A 21,528-nucleotide genomic window follows, 5' to 3' on the forward strand; every position below is an offset into this window, starting at 1 on the left:
AGGCTCCAGAACTCTCATGATCCTCATGAGGGAGAAGATAAGTATTTAAAAAGTATATTCCAAATGAGATCGAACTGATTGAATTGACAGGTCATTCCATCTATAGGTCTCGAAAGTGAAAATGCCCGGGGAAAACAGTAGATCTCTACTGTAAATAAAAAAAAAAACCTCAGCACTTTCATGTAACAACACATATTAGTTCCCTAAAGTTTTTGATATTCACAAATAGCACATGTAGGATCTTTGTGCTTGGCACACTTGTATCTCTTGAAACATTAATGAAAAAAACACTTCTTCTTATCCAACCATTTTCATGCTTAAATCAAGAAAACTCTTGACGATATATCAGTAAAGATGTTAAAAATTATGTTTTTATTTTGTTGGAGTGGTCACATTTACATTTTTTTCTCTCATACAAATAAACTGAACTTTCTAAAGAGGTGAAAATTTTCCACATGTTGAAAATATAGATAAATTTATTATACAAGATCACATCTACACACAAATAATGTGTGTAGGTGTTTGTTTCTTACTGCGGTCCACGGAATATACGCTCCACATCAAAATCATTCAGTGTGAAGGGCATCAAAGTGAAAAGCATTTGGGGACTTATGCACAGAATGTATAGAGATTGTGCCTCTATAAGTAGAAAATTATCCATCCATCCTTCATCCGTGGCGCTTATTCACACAAGGGTCATGGGAGTGCTGGAGACAATCCCAGCTATCTTTGGGCAGGCAATGCCACCCCGAAATGGTTGCCAGTCAGTCGTAGAGTTAAATTCCCCCTTACGAATCATTGCTACTGACTGCCCCACAATGCTTGCCTCTTCTACTCTTCCTTCTCTCTTATTTTCTTAATTCATTACCTTCTCATAGTATTATTTCCATATATCCTGTACACTGCTGGCAACACTCTCCTGCCCATCTCTCTGCTCAACTTAGCCATAGTAGTCCAGTCTTCCGGGAGCTCTTCCTGTCCACTGAGAGCCTGTCTCACCTCGTTCCGCAAGGCTGCCCAACATTCTTCCTTTCTCCGTTTCAACCACATGATTCTCTGCTCTACCTTTGTCTTCTTAATCTTCCTACCCACCACCAGAGTCATTTTACACCACCCTATGCTGTCTAGCTACACTCTCCCCTACCACTATTTTACACCTCCTTCAGATTACAACCTCTTAATGAAATGTTATCCACTTGCATACTTCATCCGCTGCACTTGTAGGTTATCCTATGTTCCTGCCCCTTCTGAAAAAAAAGTCATCACAACTGCCATTTCTATCCTTTTTGCAAAATCAACCACAGCCTTTGCCTCCAAGTTCCTTTATTAGATGCTGTACTTTACCATCCATCCATTATTCAAGCTGCTTGTCCTCACAAGAGTCACAGGAGAGCCAAAGGCTATCCCAGCTAGCTACAGGCGAAAGGCGGACCACACCCTGAACTGGTCGCAAGTCAGTCACAAGGGAGCTATCAACACCACCACTGAGCCTGAATCGTTCCCACGCTGCCCGGACCAAAGTCAGGCATCTGTACAAAAACACCATCAGTGACTCTGTACTTACCCATCACTTCTTCATTACCCGTTTCCTTCACCAACATGTCCATTACAATCTTTATCCATAATAGCAACTGAAATTAAGGCTTACCCCATACTCAATGTACCAACCTTATTCCAATGAATTTGGAATGCATTGAGAAACATACACTAAATAAATAGAGAATGCAAGGATTTGCATATCATGTTCAACCTATATTTAATGGTATACACTACACAGACAAGATATCTATCTAACCATTTTTTGAGCCACTTATCCTCACGAGGATCGTGGGATGGCTAGAGCCTATCCGAGCTGTCATCGGGCAGGAGGTGGGGTACTCCCGTAACTGGTAGCCAGCCAATCGCAGACAGACAAGATATTTAATGTTCAAACTGAGAAAGTTTATTGTTTTTAGCAGATAATCCATTCATCACTCCATTTTCTGAGCTGCTTATCCTCATGAGGGTCACGGGAGTGCTGGAGCCAATCCCAGCTCTCATCAGGCAGGAGGCATGATACACCCAGAACTGGTTGCCAGCCAATTACAGGGCACAAAGAGACAGACAACAGTCGCACTCACAATCACAGCTAAGAGCAATTTAGAGTCTCCAACTAATGCATGTTTTTAGGATGTAGGAGGAAACTGAAGTGCCCAGAGAAAAGTCACACAGGCACGGGGAGAACATGCAAACTCCATACAGCAAGACCAGGATTTGAATCCTGGTCCTAAGTAAATAATCATTAACTTAAAATTCAAAATTTATGGCCGCAAAACTTCCCGAAAAAGCTGGTAAAGGGTGATATATTCCACTGTGTTACATCACATTTGTATTTAACAACATTCAAATTAAACATTGAATTCTTGCCCATTCTTGCTTGATGCTTGTAGCCTCACCGACTCCAGCCTTGCCTATGTGGAGTTTGGATCCTTGGGTGGGTTTTCTCCAGGTACTCCGGTTTCCTCCCACATTGCCAAAACATGCATAGTAGGTTAAGTAAAGAATGTAAATTGACCATAGGTGTGAATGTGAGTGTAAATAGTTGTTAGTTTAAATGTGCCCTGCTATTGGCTGGTGACCAATTCAGGGTGGGCGGCATGGTGGATCAGCTGGTAATGTGTTGGCCTCAGAGTTCTGAGGTCCCGGGTTCAAGCCCGGACCCATCAGTCTGGAGTTTGCATGTTCTCCCCGTGCCTGCGTGGGTTTTTCTCCAGGCACTCCGGTTTCCACCCACATCCCAAAAACATGCAACTTTAATTGGACTAGATAAATTAAATTGTTTCATTGGGTGGTTTATTACAAGGTTTGGTAATACAGCTACTAAGATGAAGCCCAGTTGTGCCACAAATAAATCAAAATAGCTCTGAAAACAGAAGCATGAAGATGAAAGATTGTTTAAAAATATTTCATTACTGCTGATTTGATGAAGTCTTTGCGTGCACTTTTATTATTAATATGTACTCATATCACTGAACACTCATGTGGTTGATGAATAGTAAAGCTAATGAGTCGGACGAGCTGTAAATATATTGTAGCTACTGATTAAAGCTTAGTTGTGCTCCTAGATTTTTAATCACCACTTTAATGTATGTTTCAAATGACATGTGTTGGCCTTCTATAAAAAGATTTTTTTTATTTTTTGAGAGGTGTTTTGTGTAAAATTAATTGGAAGCAATTTTGATTGCAGAGATACAGAGGCAGTTGACTTGCATCTCGTAAGCCCGAGTGCTTCTCATCTGAACAAAATGAAGGTTTTTCAAAAACAAACAGATTTTGACAGTGAAAGCTGAGGTTTGTAGATCACAACGAGGTACCTCCGACTGACACTTCAGTGTCAAAGCGCAGAGAAAGGCTGTCAGGTTTTCAAGCTAATTAAAACCCTTAGCTTCACTTTTTTCCCAGATCACTCCTCACAGAGACCCATGAGTGGCATCAATGAGCACGCTCAGGCTTAAGTGAATGTTTACTTCCCCTAATGACTATCTGCCTCAGTGCTGCGTAAGTGCAACAACTTCTAAAATCCTCTCTGCCACTCGTTGACTCGTCTCACGTGGAGATAGTACCTCAGCCTGGGGTCTGTGTACCAGCTGTTCACCGAGGCTAGATAATTTGCTGTCCATTATTATTTTGCTACGTTATAATGAGCTCTCAGTGGTGTGCGACCTCAGAGGCAGGCAGTGTTTGTCAACAGCAGAATGCATATTTTCTGACTGAAAATATTTTGTATTTTTGCTGTGGCCGAGGTCAGACAGATAAATGAATAGGAAATAGCCGCATGAATCTGTTATAGAGCTTATTTGCTCAGGATCCCAGTGTCAGTCATAACCATTATATTATATACCCGCTCGTTACTGCACATTGGGCTCATTGATGTAAATTGGAGCTGGAGTTTATCTGATTAAAGATACATTTTCACTTTTCCACCAGACCCCGTTACATTAAAATGTGGGGCAGCAGAGTCACACCTACTTTCCTGAAATAAATCTATGAAGAAGCAAATGACATCTATATTATATATAAACAATAAGCACTACGGAATACTTAGACTCAATATGAAATATGTGCAAATAATAGGTGCAAAATGCCGAGTTGAAAATCTTTATATGACCTTGTTTTACCCTTTGTTTTATTTCACACCTGTTTATTGTATGATATAGTGAAATGTGACCAGTTCATTTCCCTAATTGACAAAGATTTCTAAATCGCTTCCCAAACACACTGTTTTCATTACTACTTTATTTTTATTATTATTTTGTAAATTGCACAAATAGCAAGTGGTTAATTAATCTACATGTTAATTAAAAAACTGAACAGTAAACAAAAAGTATACCGACAGTTTGACAAACAAGCATTCATACTTGCATTGACACTTGAATATTTAGTCTTCTACTAACCGATGTTTAGAACGAGGGAAGAACCTGGGGAAAACATTCATGCAGGGGTAGCATATGCAAATCCTGCACAAGAAATCTGGATATGAACCTTTGTCCTCTGAACTGTGAGGTGGTCACGTTAATCATATATAAAACGGTTTCAAACATGATCATTTTGATGGTTTTTACAACAACAATGGAAATACAAAATCTGGGTGTGCTGTTTTCAGTCGATGTTGGACTGCTTATTGGAAGTGGGCTTGTCGTGTACTTGTCCTTCAAAGTTATAATGGATGTAGTAGGGCCAAAGAAAAGACACTCAATCCCAAAACATGATGATGAAACTATGACAAATTAACTCTTTCGCTCAGTCCACTTTCTGCAAGTCCCTGTGCCATGGGATTCCAGAATTTCTTTGAGTTTGGGAGTCAGTGAATCTCATGGCTCAGTGGTGTTCATTTCTATAATCCAATTTCCGTATAAAACCTCCTTTGAACATCTACAGAAAAGCTGAAAGACAGCACATCTCCCTCCCTTCTTTCTTCTGGTCCCTGCTGCGTTGATTTACGCTTAGATTCCGACGCACAAGCACTGGAACAAAGCCGAGATGAAGCCGATCTAATTAACTTTTCATATGATGAGAGTGATGATTATGATGCTGCAAGAATGAGCTACAAGACGAGGGGCAAAATGATAACGTGAAGGACTTTTAGGTTTTATATGGCCCCCTCCTCTTGATCACCATCAAGATCACAACAACCATCATTAGCACTGGCATTCTCCAAATGATTGAACATGTAGAGGAATTATTTTGCCTAATGATAAGATTCATTTTCAATATACATTTACTTGATTGAACAATTACAGAGTAGTACAGTGTAAAAAAAACGATTTTGGAGAGTGGTAAAAATAATTCATGAAAATCACTGAAAATGTGCATTAATTTTAGATAGGTAAGGTACCCTAAAATAGAGGGTAAGCTTTACTTGCACTACCGATTTGACAACAGTAAAAAGTAACAAGAAAAATCAACCTAAAATCTATTGGTACTACAATATGCATCATGTGATATGTGCATGCTATAGTAATTGGCTGACGTATCATCAGCTCATGTGCGCATGCAGTAGTAGAGTGGTCATCTCACGAGTCCCAACCTGGATGTGGAATTGCTTAATGAGTAATAATTGATGTATGCCACCTCTTACGCAAGGCCAGTTGAGATAGGATCCAGCACACCTCTAACCCTTGTGAAGATAGAAACATGGATAATTGTGAGCAGTAGTGAGCACTAAATTAATCAACTGTTCTCAGTGAGCAGTTTTCACGCGTGGCTTGCAGATTCTCTTCGCCAGATTCAATATGCAAGATGGTGTTGCCTATTGGTGACATTTGATCACTTTGTTTGGTTGTTAGGTGAAGAACGTGCATAAAAGGAAACGAGTGGAAAAAGATAAAGGCATAATATGGTCAAACAATCGTAGCTAAACCTTGATTATTTGTTCCTGCTTGTATTTCGAGTCTGTCGGGTTAGGCTAGCCGGCTGTATCTGTATTTAATTTCATAAAAGTGTGTCTGTGGATTGTATGGAAAACAATAATTTCTTGGCCATGCCCACAACAGTTTTTGAACGGTAAAGGGGTAACGGTCAAAGTTGTCTGTGTTGCCATCCTATTGGGTGGCCAGTTGAGTGTTTCTATAAGTCTTTGGACGCTGCACTTTTCAAATTGAGTGTACTTACATCAGTGAAATGAATATACTCTGGCAGAACACATAGTATACAAGCTATAAGGTAGTGGTTACGTACTCTCCCACGTGACTCCTTCCCCACAACTCAGCCACTGTTTTAGGAATGTAGGGTAAACTTCATCTCAGTTTTTGAAGTATTTAAAGGGCTACTGTCATGAATGGATGAGTATGTTATTAATGAAAAAACGTCAGCCAATATGGCCCCATGTGTTTTTTCACCACAAAAAAATGATTTTGACGTATACAGGTTTTTGTAACTCCCACAATGAAAATCCTCTTGAGGGATTTGTTTTCGAGAAGAAGCAGGAAGTGACGTAAAAGACAGCGGCGCCCCCAAGTGGACTCGTTTGTTTTCATTATTTTTACCTCCGGGAAGGTAGCTCGTTGTTCCTTCGTGTTAGCCAAAATGCCGGCTCATTGCATTGCTGGACATGGCTTGAACACTCGGGAGAATGGATTAACCCTTCATAATTTTGCAAGAGACCCTGTTCGTTGTGAAAAATGGATTGCACTGGTGCAGAGGATGAGAGCTACGTGGTTTCCAAATAACAGATAGGTGTGTATACAGCGACTAAAAAAAATAATAGTTTGGGGCGGGCCACGTAATCGGTCTCTCATAACATAACAAAAGATCCGCGTACGAAATATGTCGATGTGCGCGTCGGGCTGCTGTGCGGACGGCAGCGAATCTGAAGAACCCAGCCAAGAATGCTCTCTAACCGTGTGCACGCAGTAATGCGCCCCAGCTCGACGGTGTTCATTGAGAACTGCGGTGGCTATGAACAACCCCCTAAAAGCAGCATGGCTCTGCTCCATTATATACCCCCACAGCGTCAAAAATCAGCCACACCGGCTGAGGCACCACATTCGGCGGTCACGACTTCTGCGAAGGCTGCGCGTCAGGCTTTGCGGACCAGGGCGGCTCTGAAGAACCCAGCCGAGAATGCCTCACTCAGCCGCGTGCGCGCAGTACAGAGCCCTGGCTCAAATGTGTTGCTCATCGCGTACTGCGGCGTCTGTGAACAACCCCCTAAAACAGGACGACTCAGCTCCGTCATAAGCCACACTGGCTGGCTGCGATGAGCCCCGATGGTTCATCCCCGCCACGGAAGTGGATTGGACAGGGATGCGGTTTGGTCGTGATCGCATATCATCTGAATATGGCTCGAAACAATAGTGTAATATTGCCCCGGTAACTTCACTCGGTTGTGTGGCGTTCTCCTTTTCGAAAAGAGCGTCCGTGTAAGAAGTGGCATGCTTGTCTACCATAGTAGATGGCGCAGTGTCTTTTCATTGGCGAATGTCTGGGTGACGTCACGGACGGAGGATGCAGCCAATATGGCGACCCCTTGGATATTGTAGAATGACAGTTCTGCAACTTTGCGCATGGATGACACGCTCTCCGCTCACATTTACTTTTTCGTATAGACATTGGAGTGAATAATGTTATATGTATTTTTCATTACAATATGTATTTTAGAAGGTTTATAGGGTGACACTTGGGCTTTAATAGCTATCGAATGAAAATATTCTTCACCCACAATGTGTGTGTTTTCTTTCGGCTTGTCCCTTTCGGGGTCGCCACAGCGTGTCATCTCAGATGAACGCACATATGTTTGGCACAATTTTTACGCCGGATGCCCTTCCTGACGCAACCCTTCTCAGGGAGTGGAGGCCAAGTGGCTGTTTTTTACCCTACATTTAATGGGTGAGTTATATAGACATTTTTTCGCAGTGTACTGACTTGTAGAGAGGCAATGTTTTCGCTGCTGTTAGTTACAAAGGACGCCAGTAGTACTTTACCGCTGAAATGTGTAATGTGTGTTTATGTGTGTGGTGTGCCTGTGTACCATTGCAGCACTAGATGCATGACCTTCTTTGTTCTCCTGGCAGTTTCTTAGTGCTGGGGTTCTGATAGTTTCTTGGTGCCTTGAGTACTTGGCTCGCTTGGGACGGGATGGACTCAACACCTTGCTGTACTGGCAAGAGGTTACTGGCACGACCTTGGCCCAGCACATCAGCAATCACTGTGACCCTAAATTTTGAACTGGTCAGGCCCAGAATAGGTGCTCCATCAGTGATAAAGTGCCACAACTACACTATGTATTGAGATGAAGACTCTTGCAATTTGGGGGAAAAGGGGATGTCTGTATGCAGTAGTACAAATCTGATTATTGCTCAAATCCTTGCCTTGATAGTTTGCCTGCATGTCAGTCTTAACTTGCCACATAGATGGTGTAGCACAACCTTTATGGGTGGCTTAATTAAACAAGTTATGAAAAAAGTGCATTTATTTATTTTTTATTTATAATTTTAGCAAAGGCGGTGAGGTGCCTCCTGCCCAATGACAGCTGGGATAGGCTCCAGAACTCCCACAACCTTTGTGAGGATAAGCGGCTAAGAAAATGGATGGATGGATGGAATTTTAGCTCAAGAAAGGGCAGGGATAGGACACTGCACTGACACGGAGTGAAATAAAACTTGTAAACGAAGACCAAAAAAATAATAATAAATGTTTTGCTTTGTACGAGTCTTGCCAGAAGCCACGTAGCCTAAAAAAATACATATAACAGAAAAAGAAAATTTGCTGTGGTGTTTGCCAAATAAACTGAATACATTTTGGTGCGGATCCAGATAAAAATGCCCTTCTCTTCCAATGTTTTGCTTAATTTTTTCTCAATATGTATGAATCTTCATTGCCGGTGGTATCAGAGGAAGTCCTATATAATATACTTTATATAAGGCTGTACAATTTAGTGCTGAACGTGCTGCAATTGCAAATGTGAGTACTGGATGAATTCAACGTAATATGAACGTGAACTAAGCGCTTTTCAGGAAGTGCAAGAAGCGAAGATGAAGGAATAAGTGTTCATTTATTTAGTTAAGTGGTTATTGGACATCATCTACCCTTGGAAGAGTCCTCCACTCAGCTCTTGCATCCCCTGACCACCGCCTCCTTCTGAACACCTCCCACTCTCACTGCTTCCATTACGAGTCCCAGCCAACTGGGAGCGCTTTCGCTGCTCGAATAAATTAAAAAAAAAAAAAAAAAAAAGAGACTGTGCGTTCAATACTGGAGGGAGAGGGCGCCGATCATGCTATTCACACAGCAGTACGGTCAGCGTCAGTATGTCGTGTGCGCATCGAGGTGAGATTCTTTGTGCACTCCTAGAACATCCGGGACTTGTTCTGTGGGGTTCTTTCATTTGAGCTGGATTTAAAAAATAATTTAAAAAAAGAGTGGGAGAAAAGAGTAGCAATTCTCGGACTAATCGCGCAGCCTTGGGCACATTCAGTGCTAATGATACAACTGCGTTAAAAAGTAGTTTTCTAATGCTGGCTGGTCTGTCGTGGAGCCATTCACAACTTCACTCGCCAATAAAAGGATTTTATGGAGACCAATTCCCCCAATTTACGGACTACAGCGCTTCCCAATCAGGTAACAAACGCATTAATTTCAATTAAAAATACCTCAAGTGATGGAATAGCAATGGATCCAGTTTTACTGGTCAAGTCCAGTTAATAGTGTAAATATTTGATTTTATATTGTCTTTATTTCATTTGCGCCTTTAGATTGTTTGCCTATAATGTGTCTGTTTTGTGATTATATCTCGAATTCGCTGTTTGTTGGTTTAATTTGTTATTACTGACTCAGGGACATGCATAAGGATTCCAGTCTGCCTGTTCCAAACTATTTTTAACTTGTATAAATGTAATAAATTCTATTTTGTTCTAAAACAAATATGTATCGTTAGATTGAATTATGCATAATTTATACCTCTTACACTTCACTTTTTTATATTGATTCTAACATATAAAATGTGTTTGCATTTATTATTTCACCTATTATTTTCATTGAATAAAACCAGGTTACTAAGTGCCCTTTGGGTATTTCTGTTTCCTGGATTGTGAAACCCCCTGAGGAAATTAGGTGTTAAACTCAAAAGCAGGACTTGGTGAAGCAAGTCAATCAGTCCCAAGATTTATATTTTGGTCCTCTGTCAGTCCCGTAAGTGTCACTCAAATCCAAGTCTGACCTGGATACCAGTTCGTACTACCAAAATACAGGAAATTGTCGAATGATGTCTAAACACTAGAGCACAATTCCCGGTATCTCTGAGCTCAGTTCTATAGGAAAATGTGCTCACACTTGACCAAAAAAAAACCCCAAAAGACCCAACTTAATCTCTGTCTCAACTCATCCTTCTTTATTTCCTTTAGGACACATACGTAGTGCAAGGAGAATGAGGAGTCAAGGGCGACGGTGGAAGCAGCATGAGTGGCCCCTGTATCACTGTTAGATTGACGGCCCTCATGTTTCTATGGAAGTGGATAACACTAAGCCTGCTACTGAGCTGGATGTTGGTAGGGGCCCAAGCAGCCGAGCCCGCACTTGCTGGCTTCACTGGGTCTGCAGGGGCCCTGGGCTGGCTATTGACAAGCAAGGGCCCTTTCCACCATTCTCAGGAGTTTATTGATTTCACAGAGCGCTACCAGCAAGGATTCACCACCAAATACAAAATATCCAGGTATGATTTCAGAAGCTGAAATAGAAATAAGGTTGCTTACTTATGGAAAGCAGGAACATTCTTGAAGCTTAATTTATTACTATGTTTGACTTTGCTGGGGGTTCCATCTTAAAATGGGTTTTTAAAAATTCATTTTTTTTTATTTTTTAATTCGACTATAAAAATGCTGCAAACAATTGAAAAACCTATGTGCATGTGTGTTTGTCTTACTAAGGTTTTATACTGCATATCAATAAAAAGTGAAGATGCCACACACACATTTGAGCAAAGGAGATATCCTCCTGAGCCAGTTGATGTGTGAGAAAGTAGTGAGAACCGCTTCAGAGGTGTTTGTTAGGAAGCACAGTGGGTGTGTGCATATAGAAGCCACAGGGTATTGTTGGAATTCTTCTTTCTGATATTTCTGCAGGTTGAAGAGAGATTAAAAAAAATCAGGAAAGCATTTTGAAATCCTCCTTAAAATCCTCCTTAAATGAATGCACACGATGATACACATGAATATGTTTGTGCTTTGTGAGTCTGTTTTTGAAAGTTAAATTCATAGATGTAACATGTGCGCGCTTCATATTCAGCAAGCAAATGAAGGTGTAATTTCTTCTGGTATTTTCCCCTTGAGTTGAATTCTCTTGTGAATACAAATATCGCTGAAGAAATTCAAACTTTGACGGACTCACATAAGCTGAAGTTTATCATATCTGTAAGATTGCAAAGCACACATCATCTAGAAAAGTATTGTCGGATTCGATAAAGTGTATTTTAACAGTGCATCATACTATTTTTCTAAGATTGAGTGAAAGGAGTCAGAGGGTTTCTTGTTTGTTTTGCGATCATGTGCCAGGAAGGTGGATGCTTTGTGGAAAGAGTAATGCTGTCAAAGTATCTATGCTGTATTAGATGACAAGCTGATACAATTTGGACACAGGTTTTATTGGCGCTGGCATTTAGCAACTGACAGAGGTGACAATGTCAGGAAGGGACAAAGAATTTACCATTGTTGGCTTCACAAAATATAAGCATAAAGGAGCCGAGGAAAGACTATCAATTTCATCCAAAACAATAACATTAAAATGATATTATACATCTGTACATTTGTTACATGAACAGTATTAATTACATATCTAAATAAGATAACAGATTTTTACAAAATAGCCACTTAACTAAACTGTGTTAACGGCCTAACAAAATTTATTTCAATGCAACTGCAACAGGAAACGCAGACTGTCCCAGGAATATCTTAAATTCTTTATGCCAACAAAGTAACAAACAAAAAAAAAAACAGTTCAACACAAATTACTTCTGCGATGTAGGGGGGAAAATAGTAAACATCATAAAGTGCTATTAACAAGAGGAAAATGAGTATGTAATAATTTGAATTAAAAATTGTGTTTTTTTTAAAACAAGCGCTATGTTAAAAGCAAAAAGGCATTTTAAAAAAGAAGGATAGCTCATCCTGGAAAAGAAAAAAAATCATAATAGAGCGAGAAAGGAGCCAGGAAGACACCAAAAACCAGGAACACATCAAAGATATCTTACATGTAGTCCAAAAAATGGGAGTGCGACAGGATACAGGATAGTCATCGGTAGTAAAAAGGCTGATTGAAATTAGTATCCAGGTATGCCTTGATAATAGCCACACTGCAATCAAGGGACAAAGGAGAACACAAGGAGGAGAGCAAAATGAAAAACAAGAAAGAACTCATCAGGATCATGACAGCCATTGCATTTCACACATCTGCTTGATGATTGATGATTGATGTTAAAAGCACAGAAAAGTGTGTCTTTGTGATACTGTAAGTAGTACACAGCCAGCAATAACTCCTCATTTCTGGACTGTGGCATTAAGCAATTAAGTACAAATTAAAAATGCAAAAGTTGCTCAATCCCTCCCTCTTTTCAGAGCAGAAATGTTGACAGCAAAGGCAGAGGTAACCAAATTTATTCTCCTTTGTACACACACAGTGCCCATTACATGCCAGTAAAATGTTTGTTGTTTTCTGTATTTTCTCTACTCGTTCTATGTCATTAAATGTTAAAACGGACTTTGAAAACTATCATTAAAATATTCTCAGTGTTAAGATCTCACAGTTATTGTCTTTAGTATTTTTAAAAGAAGGATACTACAATAGTACCTGCATTTAAGTGTGAAATCACACAGCAATTTTTTTTTTAAAAACCAAGCCGTTCAAATATCCATCCATCCATCCATCCATTTTCTGAGCTGCTTATCCTCATGAGGGTCGCGGGAGTGCTGGAGCCAATACCAGCTGTCATCGAGCAGGAGACAGGGTACACCCCAAACTGGTTGCCAGCCCATCACAGGGCAGATAGAGACTGACTCACTCACAATCACACCGAGGGGCAATTTAGAGTCTCCAATGAATGCACATTTTTGGGATGGTCCTCAGAATTGTGAAACCATCGCTCACCAGCTATGCCATGTGCTGCCTCGTTCAAATAATTTTAAACAATCCAGAGAAGGAAAAAGAGAAACTGTGCGCATGTTTCACAACATCATAAAATGTATCGCAGGATTAAAAAACATGGCGGTCAATTTTTTTTAACAATATCGTGAAACCCTATTTCAGTCAATTCACTACATGTGCAACATCATGTGGATTAAGTGAAAAAAACGATAGTGGCCTCTCTTTGTATGCAATGCTTACCAGCAAAATTAGGATTGAATGCATGAGTGTGTACAGCTGAACTTTCTAAAATTAGATTTTCTTTATTGCTGGTTGGTTTGAACAAATATTGAATACATGTATGTAATTTATTTTATTCAAATATGCTCACACATGTAAACAACAAATATCAAACACCGTCTACTCTCATCTTTGGCGGCTCTGTGGTGACATCTGTGGTGTTTAAACAAAGACATAGTAAACGTTTAAAATTCCTTCGGGTGCTTTGAAATGGTCCTCTTTCTCTTTTCACCCGAGTGAAGGCAAAGTGTTTTTACCTTCTTGCCTAATGTGGAAGCAATATAGGCATATAATGGATTGCCTTCAAAAGTTGGATTGAAAACAATGCTAGCCTTCGTTACGCAAATCCATTCTTTGGTTTGCACCTGCCACAAAAGGGGAGCAGTGTCTTATGTTCATAAGACGGAACCACCTCCTCAAAACTTGTGGAACTCAACAGGGCCGTATTTCTTTATTCTTGGGTATTTTAACTGAGGTATGTCATAGACATGTTAAGATACACCTTGGTTTTAAAATTCGAAGCAAAGTGAAATACATGTTCAGTAAGTAAAAAATAAAAAATATATGTGTAAAATGTTATCAACACATAGCGTTTCACAGAGCCAACCAGGGGACATGTCATTTTTTTCTCTTCATATAAGTCCTTGCCCCCCTTCCCTACCCTCCCTTGTCAAATGATCTCATGAGCTAATTTTTCTTTCTGGCTCATAAATATTCTATAAAGAAAAGTTGGCCTATGCTGTCTCTCACTGGGGCATGGAAGTTAGGGATGAGATGAAAGGCTGAAGGAGTTGGCTGGATGAGGGCAAAAGGAGGGAACCAACACCTTATTATTCCTACTAGTGGGTCGCTTCCACCCACAAGAACATTTTGGATATATTTGTTTCAGTATCTTCTAATATATAAAGGTTTGACGTTCAGTCTTTCTGAAACACTGTACCATAATTTACGATCCATGGAATGTCAAATATGACACCCTCCCAAAAAAACTCACACCATGTGGAAAATAATATGGATGAAAAATGTGTGGATTTTAAAAATAACAATGATGTTAAGTATTTGGTAAATTTAGTAAGCTCTAATAAACAGCCTTGATACATTAATGGAATACTTGAGTTCATAAGAAGTGAATCACAGGTATGAAAGCACTTGCAGGAAGCAATTTTGCTCCTTTGCATTCAGAATATGTAAAGCAATTAACGTCAGTCCTTCACTGACTGCTCTTTCTTCGCAGACACTAACAGAATAAGTTTGACATTTTCTTTTCCATCAGCAGCTGGAATTGGAAAGATGAGAAAAATACAATACTGTGATGAGATAGTATTTGGGGTAAATATGAGAGGCTCTTAAACTGTAGCATCAAGAGCAGCACCATATTAGTCAAAATGTCAGCTCCTTTTTTATCCTCTTCATGGACCATAACTTTTATATCACACCTCATCTGCCATGTTTTATCCTCTCATTTTTCTCATTCCCTCAGTGTTTTAAAGCTTCTTTAGATGTAAGTAGTCCATGTAATTGTTCCACAATTATTTGGGATGCACCAATACCAGCTATTTTCAGACTAAGTATGAGTGCAAGTACAAGCCAATCCCGACAGATACCAATACTGGACTTGAGTTGGCTGCAGCAGCATAAGTTTGAATGTAAACAAATAACTGGAGTTTTCAAACAGAAATTAGTTCAACTGTTGGTGAGTAACTCCAAAAAGAACGAATGGTTTCCTTCACTTTCCTTCACTGGAGCTCTAGCTCTCTTCCGAGATGCATTCTGTGCTGAGGGGACACCACCTGGGTGATTGTTATCTTAGGAAGGTGAAACTCCTCGCAGTTGTAGTATTGTAGGCAAATGACGAGAGCCTGCGCACACTCAGTGAGGCTTTTGATACCAGTAGAATATAACATACTGCTGAACTGGTTGGAAATGAAAAGGACTTAATGGAACAGTCTTTAGATGGTTGTACCTGGAGGAAAGGAGTTGTTTTTTTTAACCACTGGTAGTGTTCATTGTCATCGATTTGCCTAGGGGTCCCTCTAGGATCAGTTATTGAACCACTCCTGTTCAGCCCATATATATATATAATTCTTCAGAACCTTAATATTGACTATCATAGATGTGCAGATGACACACAGTTACGTATGTCCACCTGTTTCTCAAAAATACTACAGTTTAATTGAAGTGTTGTGTCACTGTCTAAAATAATTGGATGAGCCAAAAGTTAATTTTGTTGAAGGTCAGAGGACAAAGATATTTTTGGGTCAGTTAAAATTTACATTTGCTTGTTTATATATGTAAAACACGCATGCCACTTCCAACAAGTTGCCAAACATACTTTTGCGTGTGTTTTTTATTACATGTATTGAGCACTCCCTGACCATAGATGAAGCTCAAGACACTGGAGTGTGGTTACTCAATCCACTGCAAGGTCTACCAGAAGTGACACTGCAATTGACAAACACATCGTGCTACACTCTCTACGCAATGGCGAACAATGTGTTCGAATATGAGGAGCAGGAAGAGGAGGAGGATTGGGACATACAGGAGCACCCAAGTGAACTTGGAATCATGAAACTGTACATGTTTGAGCTGTTCAGGAGATAGGAACCTGACAATGATGACAACTAGCAGCCAAGTAGCAGCTGTACAAAAGAAAAAGAGGGTGGCTACTGGCTCGATGTGACGGTATGTCAAAAGCATGTCTTTTTAAACCATCATGGCTACAAATTATGGCACAATAAAGGTACAAATACTTGACCATGACTATAAATATATATTCGTACGTTTTAGTGACATGGCAGACCTGCCTAGTGCATAATAACCAGAATAGAGTCAGAGGTACAGTTATATACAAGGAAATACTCACCTCTTCTCTACCCCGCTTCGCTGCTGTACAAGGACATGCAATGAAATAATTTATAAATAACACCTTTTGCAATAAATAGGCCTAAACCAAATGATATTATACTCCATAAAGTAATCCGTCCATAATTTTTCTTCGCCCCTTATCCTCACCAGGGTCGTGGGGAGTCCTGGAACCTATCCCAGCTGCCAGGAGGGCAGGAGGCGGGGTACAGCCTGAACTGGTTGCCAGCCAATTGCAGGGCACATTAAGACAGACGCACTCACAATCACACCTAGGGGCAATTTAGAGTGTTCAATTAATGTTGCATGTTTTTGGAATGTAAGAGGAAACCGGGGTGCCCGGAGGAAACCCACGCAGGGACGGGGAGAACATGGAAACTCCACACAGGGGGGTCCGGGATAGAACCCGGTACCTCAGAACTGTTAGGCCAACGCTTTACCAAATGAACCACCGTGCCGCCCTCCATAAAGTCACAGTGCACTAATTGAACATATAGTGTAGAAAATTTACATTTAGCAATTATCTATGATTAAGACATTTTCGAGTTCTTTGACGACGTTGTCATATAGTCGGAGAGCGTCAATGTTTTTTTTTTTCAAAATTCATATTGAACACATAGGTATTTAAGTATTTAAAAAAATGTTATGCGTGGAAAAAAATTTGCACTCCATTATCACAAATATTTACAAAAATGATCTGCACTCACACGATGTCAAATTTTACATATTTTCCATAAACTATCTCGGTATTATATTAGTAGATGTAGTTCTTGAAAAAACGTGCTGAACACTAAAATAAAAATGTATCTTTCAAATCCTGATTTTATAAATGTCATGGTGCTTACCGTGTACACACATCCACTTCTTCTTCTTCTTCTTTTCCTTTCGGCTTGTCCTGTTAGTGGTCGCCACAGCGTGTCATCTCAGATGAACGCACATTTGTTTGGCACAGTTTCACGCTGGATGCGCTTCCTGACGCACCACCGATGCATTTTAGCCGGGGAGAGAAGCTTACAGCACCTGGTATTCCCAGATGGTCTCGATCCAAGTACTAACCAGGGCTAAACCTGCTTAGCTTCCGAGATCTGATTAGATCGGGCGTTCTCAGGGTAGCTTGGCTGGAAGCACACACATCCACTAATAGCTCTTTAACTTGTTACCATTACAAGTTAAAAAAGAAACCCAACCTGAAAAACACATACTGAAAGACTATCAATCCATCCATTTTCTTTGCCGCTTCTCCTCACAAGGGTTATGGGGAGTGCTGGAGCCTATCCCAGCTGTCAACGGGCAGGAGGCGGGGTACACCCTGAACTGGGTGCCAGCCATTCGCAGGGCATATAGAGACAAACAGCCGCACTCACAATCACACCTAGGGGAAATTTAGAGTGTCCAATTAATGTTGCATGTTTTTGGGATGTAGGGGGAAACCGGAGTGCCCGAAGAAAACCCACGCAGGCACGGGGAGAACATGCAAACTCCACACAGGCGGGGCCAGGATAGAACCTGGTACCTCAGAACTGTGAGGCAAATGCTTTACCAGCTGAGTCACTGTGCCGCCCTGAAAGACTAATCTTAACTAGATACATGTTGTGTGCAAGGTTCACCCACACTTCATTTTTTATTCCAATACATTTTCTCAAACTGCCCTGAAGCAATTTTGTGATCCTCTTCATACTTGTCCATTGGGCTATTGTGCTAAGTACTTAAAGGTAATTTCTTGCCATGTGCGCTGGGATAAACTCAAGCTTACCTGCGACCCTTGTGAGATAGAGTGGTACATAAAATTGCTAGTTGGATTAGGTTATTTGTAAACTTTAGATATAGATCAAGGGTGTCAAACTCATTTTTGTCACAGGCCGCATCGTAGTTACAATTTCCCTCAGAAGGCCATGATGGTGAAACCATAGAAATCCTGAATCACCTCATCATATTTACGAATTTATGAACTACTTTTGGAATCAGAAATCAAGTGGAATGGGTTTTTCAACCATTGTTCATGTTTGGTAACAAAAATATATTTATGTTATTTGCAAATTTGAAATGTTTGGACATATTTTCAAAAGAGTCACAGATTTTACCACCGAGGATTGCCTTTTCGGGCAACATAAAATTATGTGGCAGGCCAGATCTGGCCCCCGGGCCTTGAATTTGACACCTGTGATATAGATAGTGCTTGTTTTATGTTGATTTAGAAAATTACAAAGCAAGTGGCGCACATGTTGTGATGCAAGAGCATCTATACAAGTGTAACAGGAAAAATGTAGTTTTTAGACAAATTATTTTATAATTATGAATGGCCATGAGGCTTGTCCAGGGAGGCAGTTGTGGTTGAATAGAAGTCAATCTCTGTGTCCTCCAGTCATAGGTTGACTGTGTCTTCAGGAAAAAAGACAGAGCAAAGTCATTCCCCCGGATTACCAGCAGCAATAGCAATGACGAGGACATCACCCAGCACCGAGCTTATGACTTGTGACAAGTGTGTGATGGAGGAATGATCGGTGCCAGAGGTTTATGGAAGCAGTCCCCCTTACCCTAAAGATTAAGTCTGTGTGCTTGTAAATTGAAGAGAGGAGAATTTTGAAGTGACAAAGTGATCAACAGCTTAAATAGGTCAATATTTTATCATAATTTATGTGTATTTCCCCTCCCCATGAAAAATCATCCACACTATCTTGATATAAAGTAAAAACAAAACAAAACAAAAACCAAGATGCTAATTATTCATATATATAGCCACATGACTTTATTGTTATTGTAGTTTATGTTCAGTTTTGGCTTTAAATCGATACAGCGAACCCAAGAGACAGCAGCTGTATCATAAAGAGCACCATTATGGTTGTTGATTGTCCTTCCATCTTCTATTGTTTGTGTTTTTGTGGATTATGTGAATATTTGCACTTTATGCATTAACATAAGTACACAGTTCATTATGTATCATACAATTAACTGCATTTGTTGATGTTTGAGTGTGAACACACATCACTTGTCATAAATGTTACGACAAATTGCAATACAAAAGAGATCAGTAGGTCAGTTGTCAATACACTCCTCTGAAATCATGTTCTCATGCTGACTCGTGTTGTTTTTTATTGTCAGAGATTTAGTGCCATCCATGGATGCAACAAATCAATACTGCAATTTCCCTGTTTAATAAAACTCTCATCCTAAGGTTTTGTGGTTTTGTCACACTAAGTGGGATTTAACTGTGTCTTATGGATACATTGGATCGTTATAAGAAATCTGAAAACAGATAATATAAGGTCAAGAGATCATCCTATGATTGCTGCTATTATTTTTTTATGTTGTTAAAATGGTACAAATTTTTAAATCCATATATCCGTTATCTGAGCCACTTATCCTCACAAGGGTCGCGGGGCTGCTAGAGCCTATCCCAGCTAATTTCGGGCAGGGTAAACCTTGAGCTAATCACAGGGCAAATTAATACATTAATGAAAAAAATGAACATGTCATGAATGAATACAGACTATATTAATCTGTATTAACATAACACGTAGGCCACCTCTAACCGCCTCTAATACGAACACATCTAATACAAATTAAGTTTTTCAGGTGTTGAGTTCCAGCCTTGGTCACCCATCATACAGAAAAAAATAAATAAATACAGAGGAATCTCTGAAGTCAAATTGCTTACAAGTGGGAATAAAACCATCATAACTGTAACTGTACGAAAACAGTTTAAAAGTATTTTTCTGCATCTTTTTTTTTTATAAATAATTAGATATACAAACCCCATTCCAATGAATTTGGAATGTTGTGTCAAAGATGAATAAAAACAGAATGTAATGATTTGCGAATGATGTTAAATTCCATTTTTTTGTCATCATAGCACTGTACATGTTAAACCGATATTGAATTGAAGCCACCACAAAGACAAGCTATGTAGAATACAAACAGATAAATCTTAATGATTTTAGCAAATAATCATTAACTTGGAATTTTATGGTTGCAACACGTACCCAAAAAGCTGGGGCAGTTGGCAAAAAAGCCTGAGAAAGTTGAGGAATTCTCATTAAAAACCTGTTTGGAACATCCCACAGGTGAGCAGGCTAATTGAGGACAGATGGGTAGCATGATTGGGCATAAAAGGAGCTTCCCCTAATTGCTCAGTCATTCACAAGCAAAGATGAGATGACGCTTATCTCTTTGTGAACAAGTGAATGAGAAAATAGTCAAACAATTTATGGACAATGTTCCTCAATGTAAATTTAGAAATTTAGGGATTTCATCGACGGTCATCAACATCATCAAAAACGTCAGAGAATCTGGAGAAATCTCTGAATGTACTGGATGAGATTTTCTCTTTTTTGAGGGAGAAAGGTTTGGTCTGAAACCAAAGTAGAAAGTGCAGGAGTAGATGGTGTGTAATGTTAAAATTCCACCTCGGCGCAGCTTGATTGAGGATGAAAGCATAGATGATACATTGCCCAAAAAGCTAATGCTGTATTTTAAATATAGGAGGCAACATAAAATTAACCTTAAAACAGTTTTGGAGCATCATTCACCTTTCAACATGCATTGCGAAAGATATTCTGCAAGCAATAATTCAGTTTTACATCAAGAAAAACAGAAGGTGATATCATTGTGGGTGAAAAAAAAATTTAACAAAGTTGGAAGCGATATTTCAGATTTATAATTAACAGTTGGCTTGGTATGTATTTGTATTGTCATGTAATTATTTGGTTGTTGACATTATTAGTTTAAGTTTGCAAAAACAAAGTTATTCTTAAAATGTTCTAATGGAAATGTAATCTGAACCTTTTAAAGGGGCATATAACTTCAATGGATGACACTGATTGACCACAGTACATACGTCTGATGTTGCTAAAAGTGGTCAAAAGGAGCACTCACGGCCTTAGTGTGCTTGGTCAGACACCTAAAAAATTAGAGGGAACATTGCTCAGAAGCACTTCAGAATATCCATGTCAGTCAATACAGTTGGTTGATCCATCTTCTACCGTTTATCTGAAGTCGGTTCAAGTTGTCAGTAGTAGGACTCCGAGACTTCCCTCTCCCCAGCCACTTCATCTAGATTTTCCGGAGAGATGCTGAGAACCTGAAAGACGTAGTCACTCCAATGTGTCCTGGGCCATCCCTGGGGTCTCCTTCCGGTGGGACATGCCCAGAACATCTCATCAGGGAGGCGTTCAGAGGCATCTGAATCATATGCCCCGGATGACCAAGCTTCTAACTCTATCTCTAAGGGAGAGCCTGGACAATCTGCGGAAGAAAGTCATTTCAACTACTTATATCTGG

The 21,528-nt window shown here is 39.8% G+C and overlaps 1 protein-coding gene and 1 pseudogene across 3 annotated transcripts in view; one reads left to right on the forward strand and one right to left on the reverse strand.

Moving 5' to 3' along the window:
* Positions 1-9,223: 9,223 nt before the first annotated feature.
* Positions 9,224-21,528, forward strand: part of LOC133503969 (BMP/retinoic acid-inducible neural-specific protein 3-like) — a 108,445-nt gene continuing 96,140 nt past the window's right edge. The window contains exons 1-2 of one of the 3 annotated variants that reach the window (XM_061826011.1): positions 9,224-9,306; positions 10,380-10,687. In XM_061826011.1, coding sequence (XP_061681995.1) covers positions 10,434-10,687 — 254 coding nt within the window. In that variant the 5' untranslated portion in view covers positions 9,224-9,306; positions 10,380-10,433. Of the gene's footprint in view, positions 9,598-10,379; positions 10,688-15,755; positions 16,072-21,528 lie in introns of those variants that run through there. The other 2 variants (XM_061826010.1, XM_061826014.1) reach the window with 2 other exon arrangements.
* Positions 17,260-17,377, reverse strand: LOC133504189 (5S ribosomal RNA; annotated as a pseudogene).

Source organism: Syngnathoides biaculeatus, chromosome 7 (genome assembly GCF_019802595.1).
Source record: "Syngnathoides biaculeatus isolate LvHL_M chromosome 7, ASM1980259v1, whole genome shotgun sequence".
Lineage (NCBI taxonomy): Eukaryota > Metazoa > Chordata > Actinopteri > Syngnathiformes > Syngnathidae > Syngnathoides > Syngnathoides biaculeatus.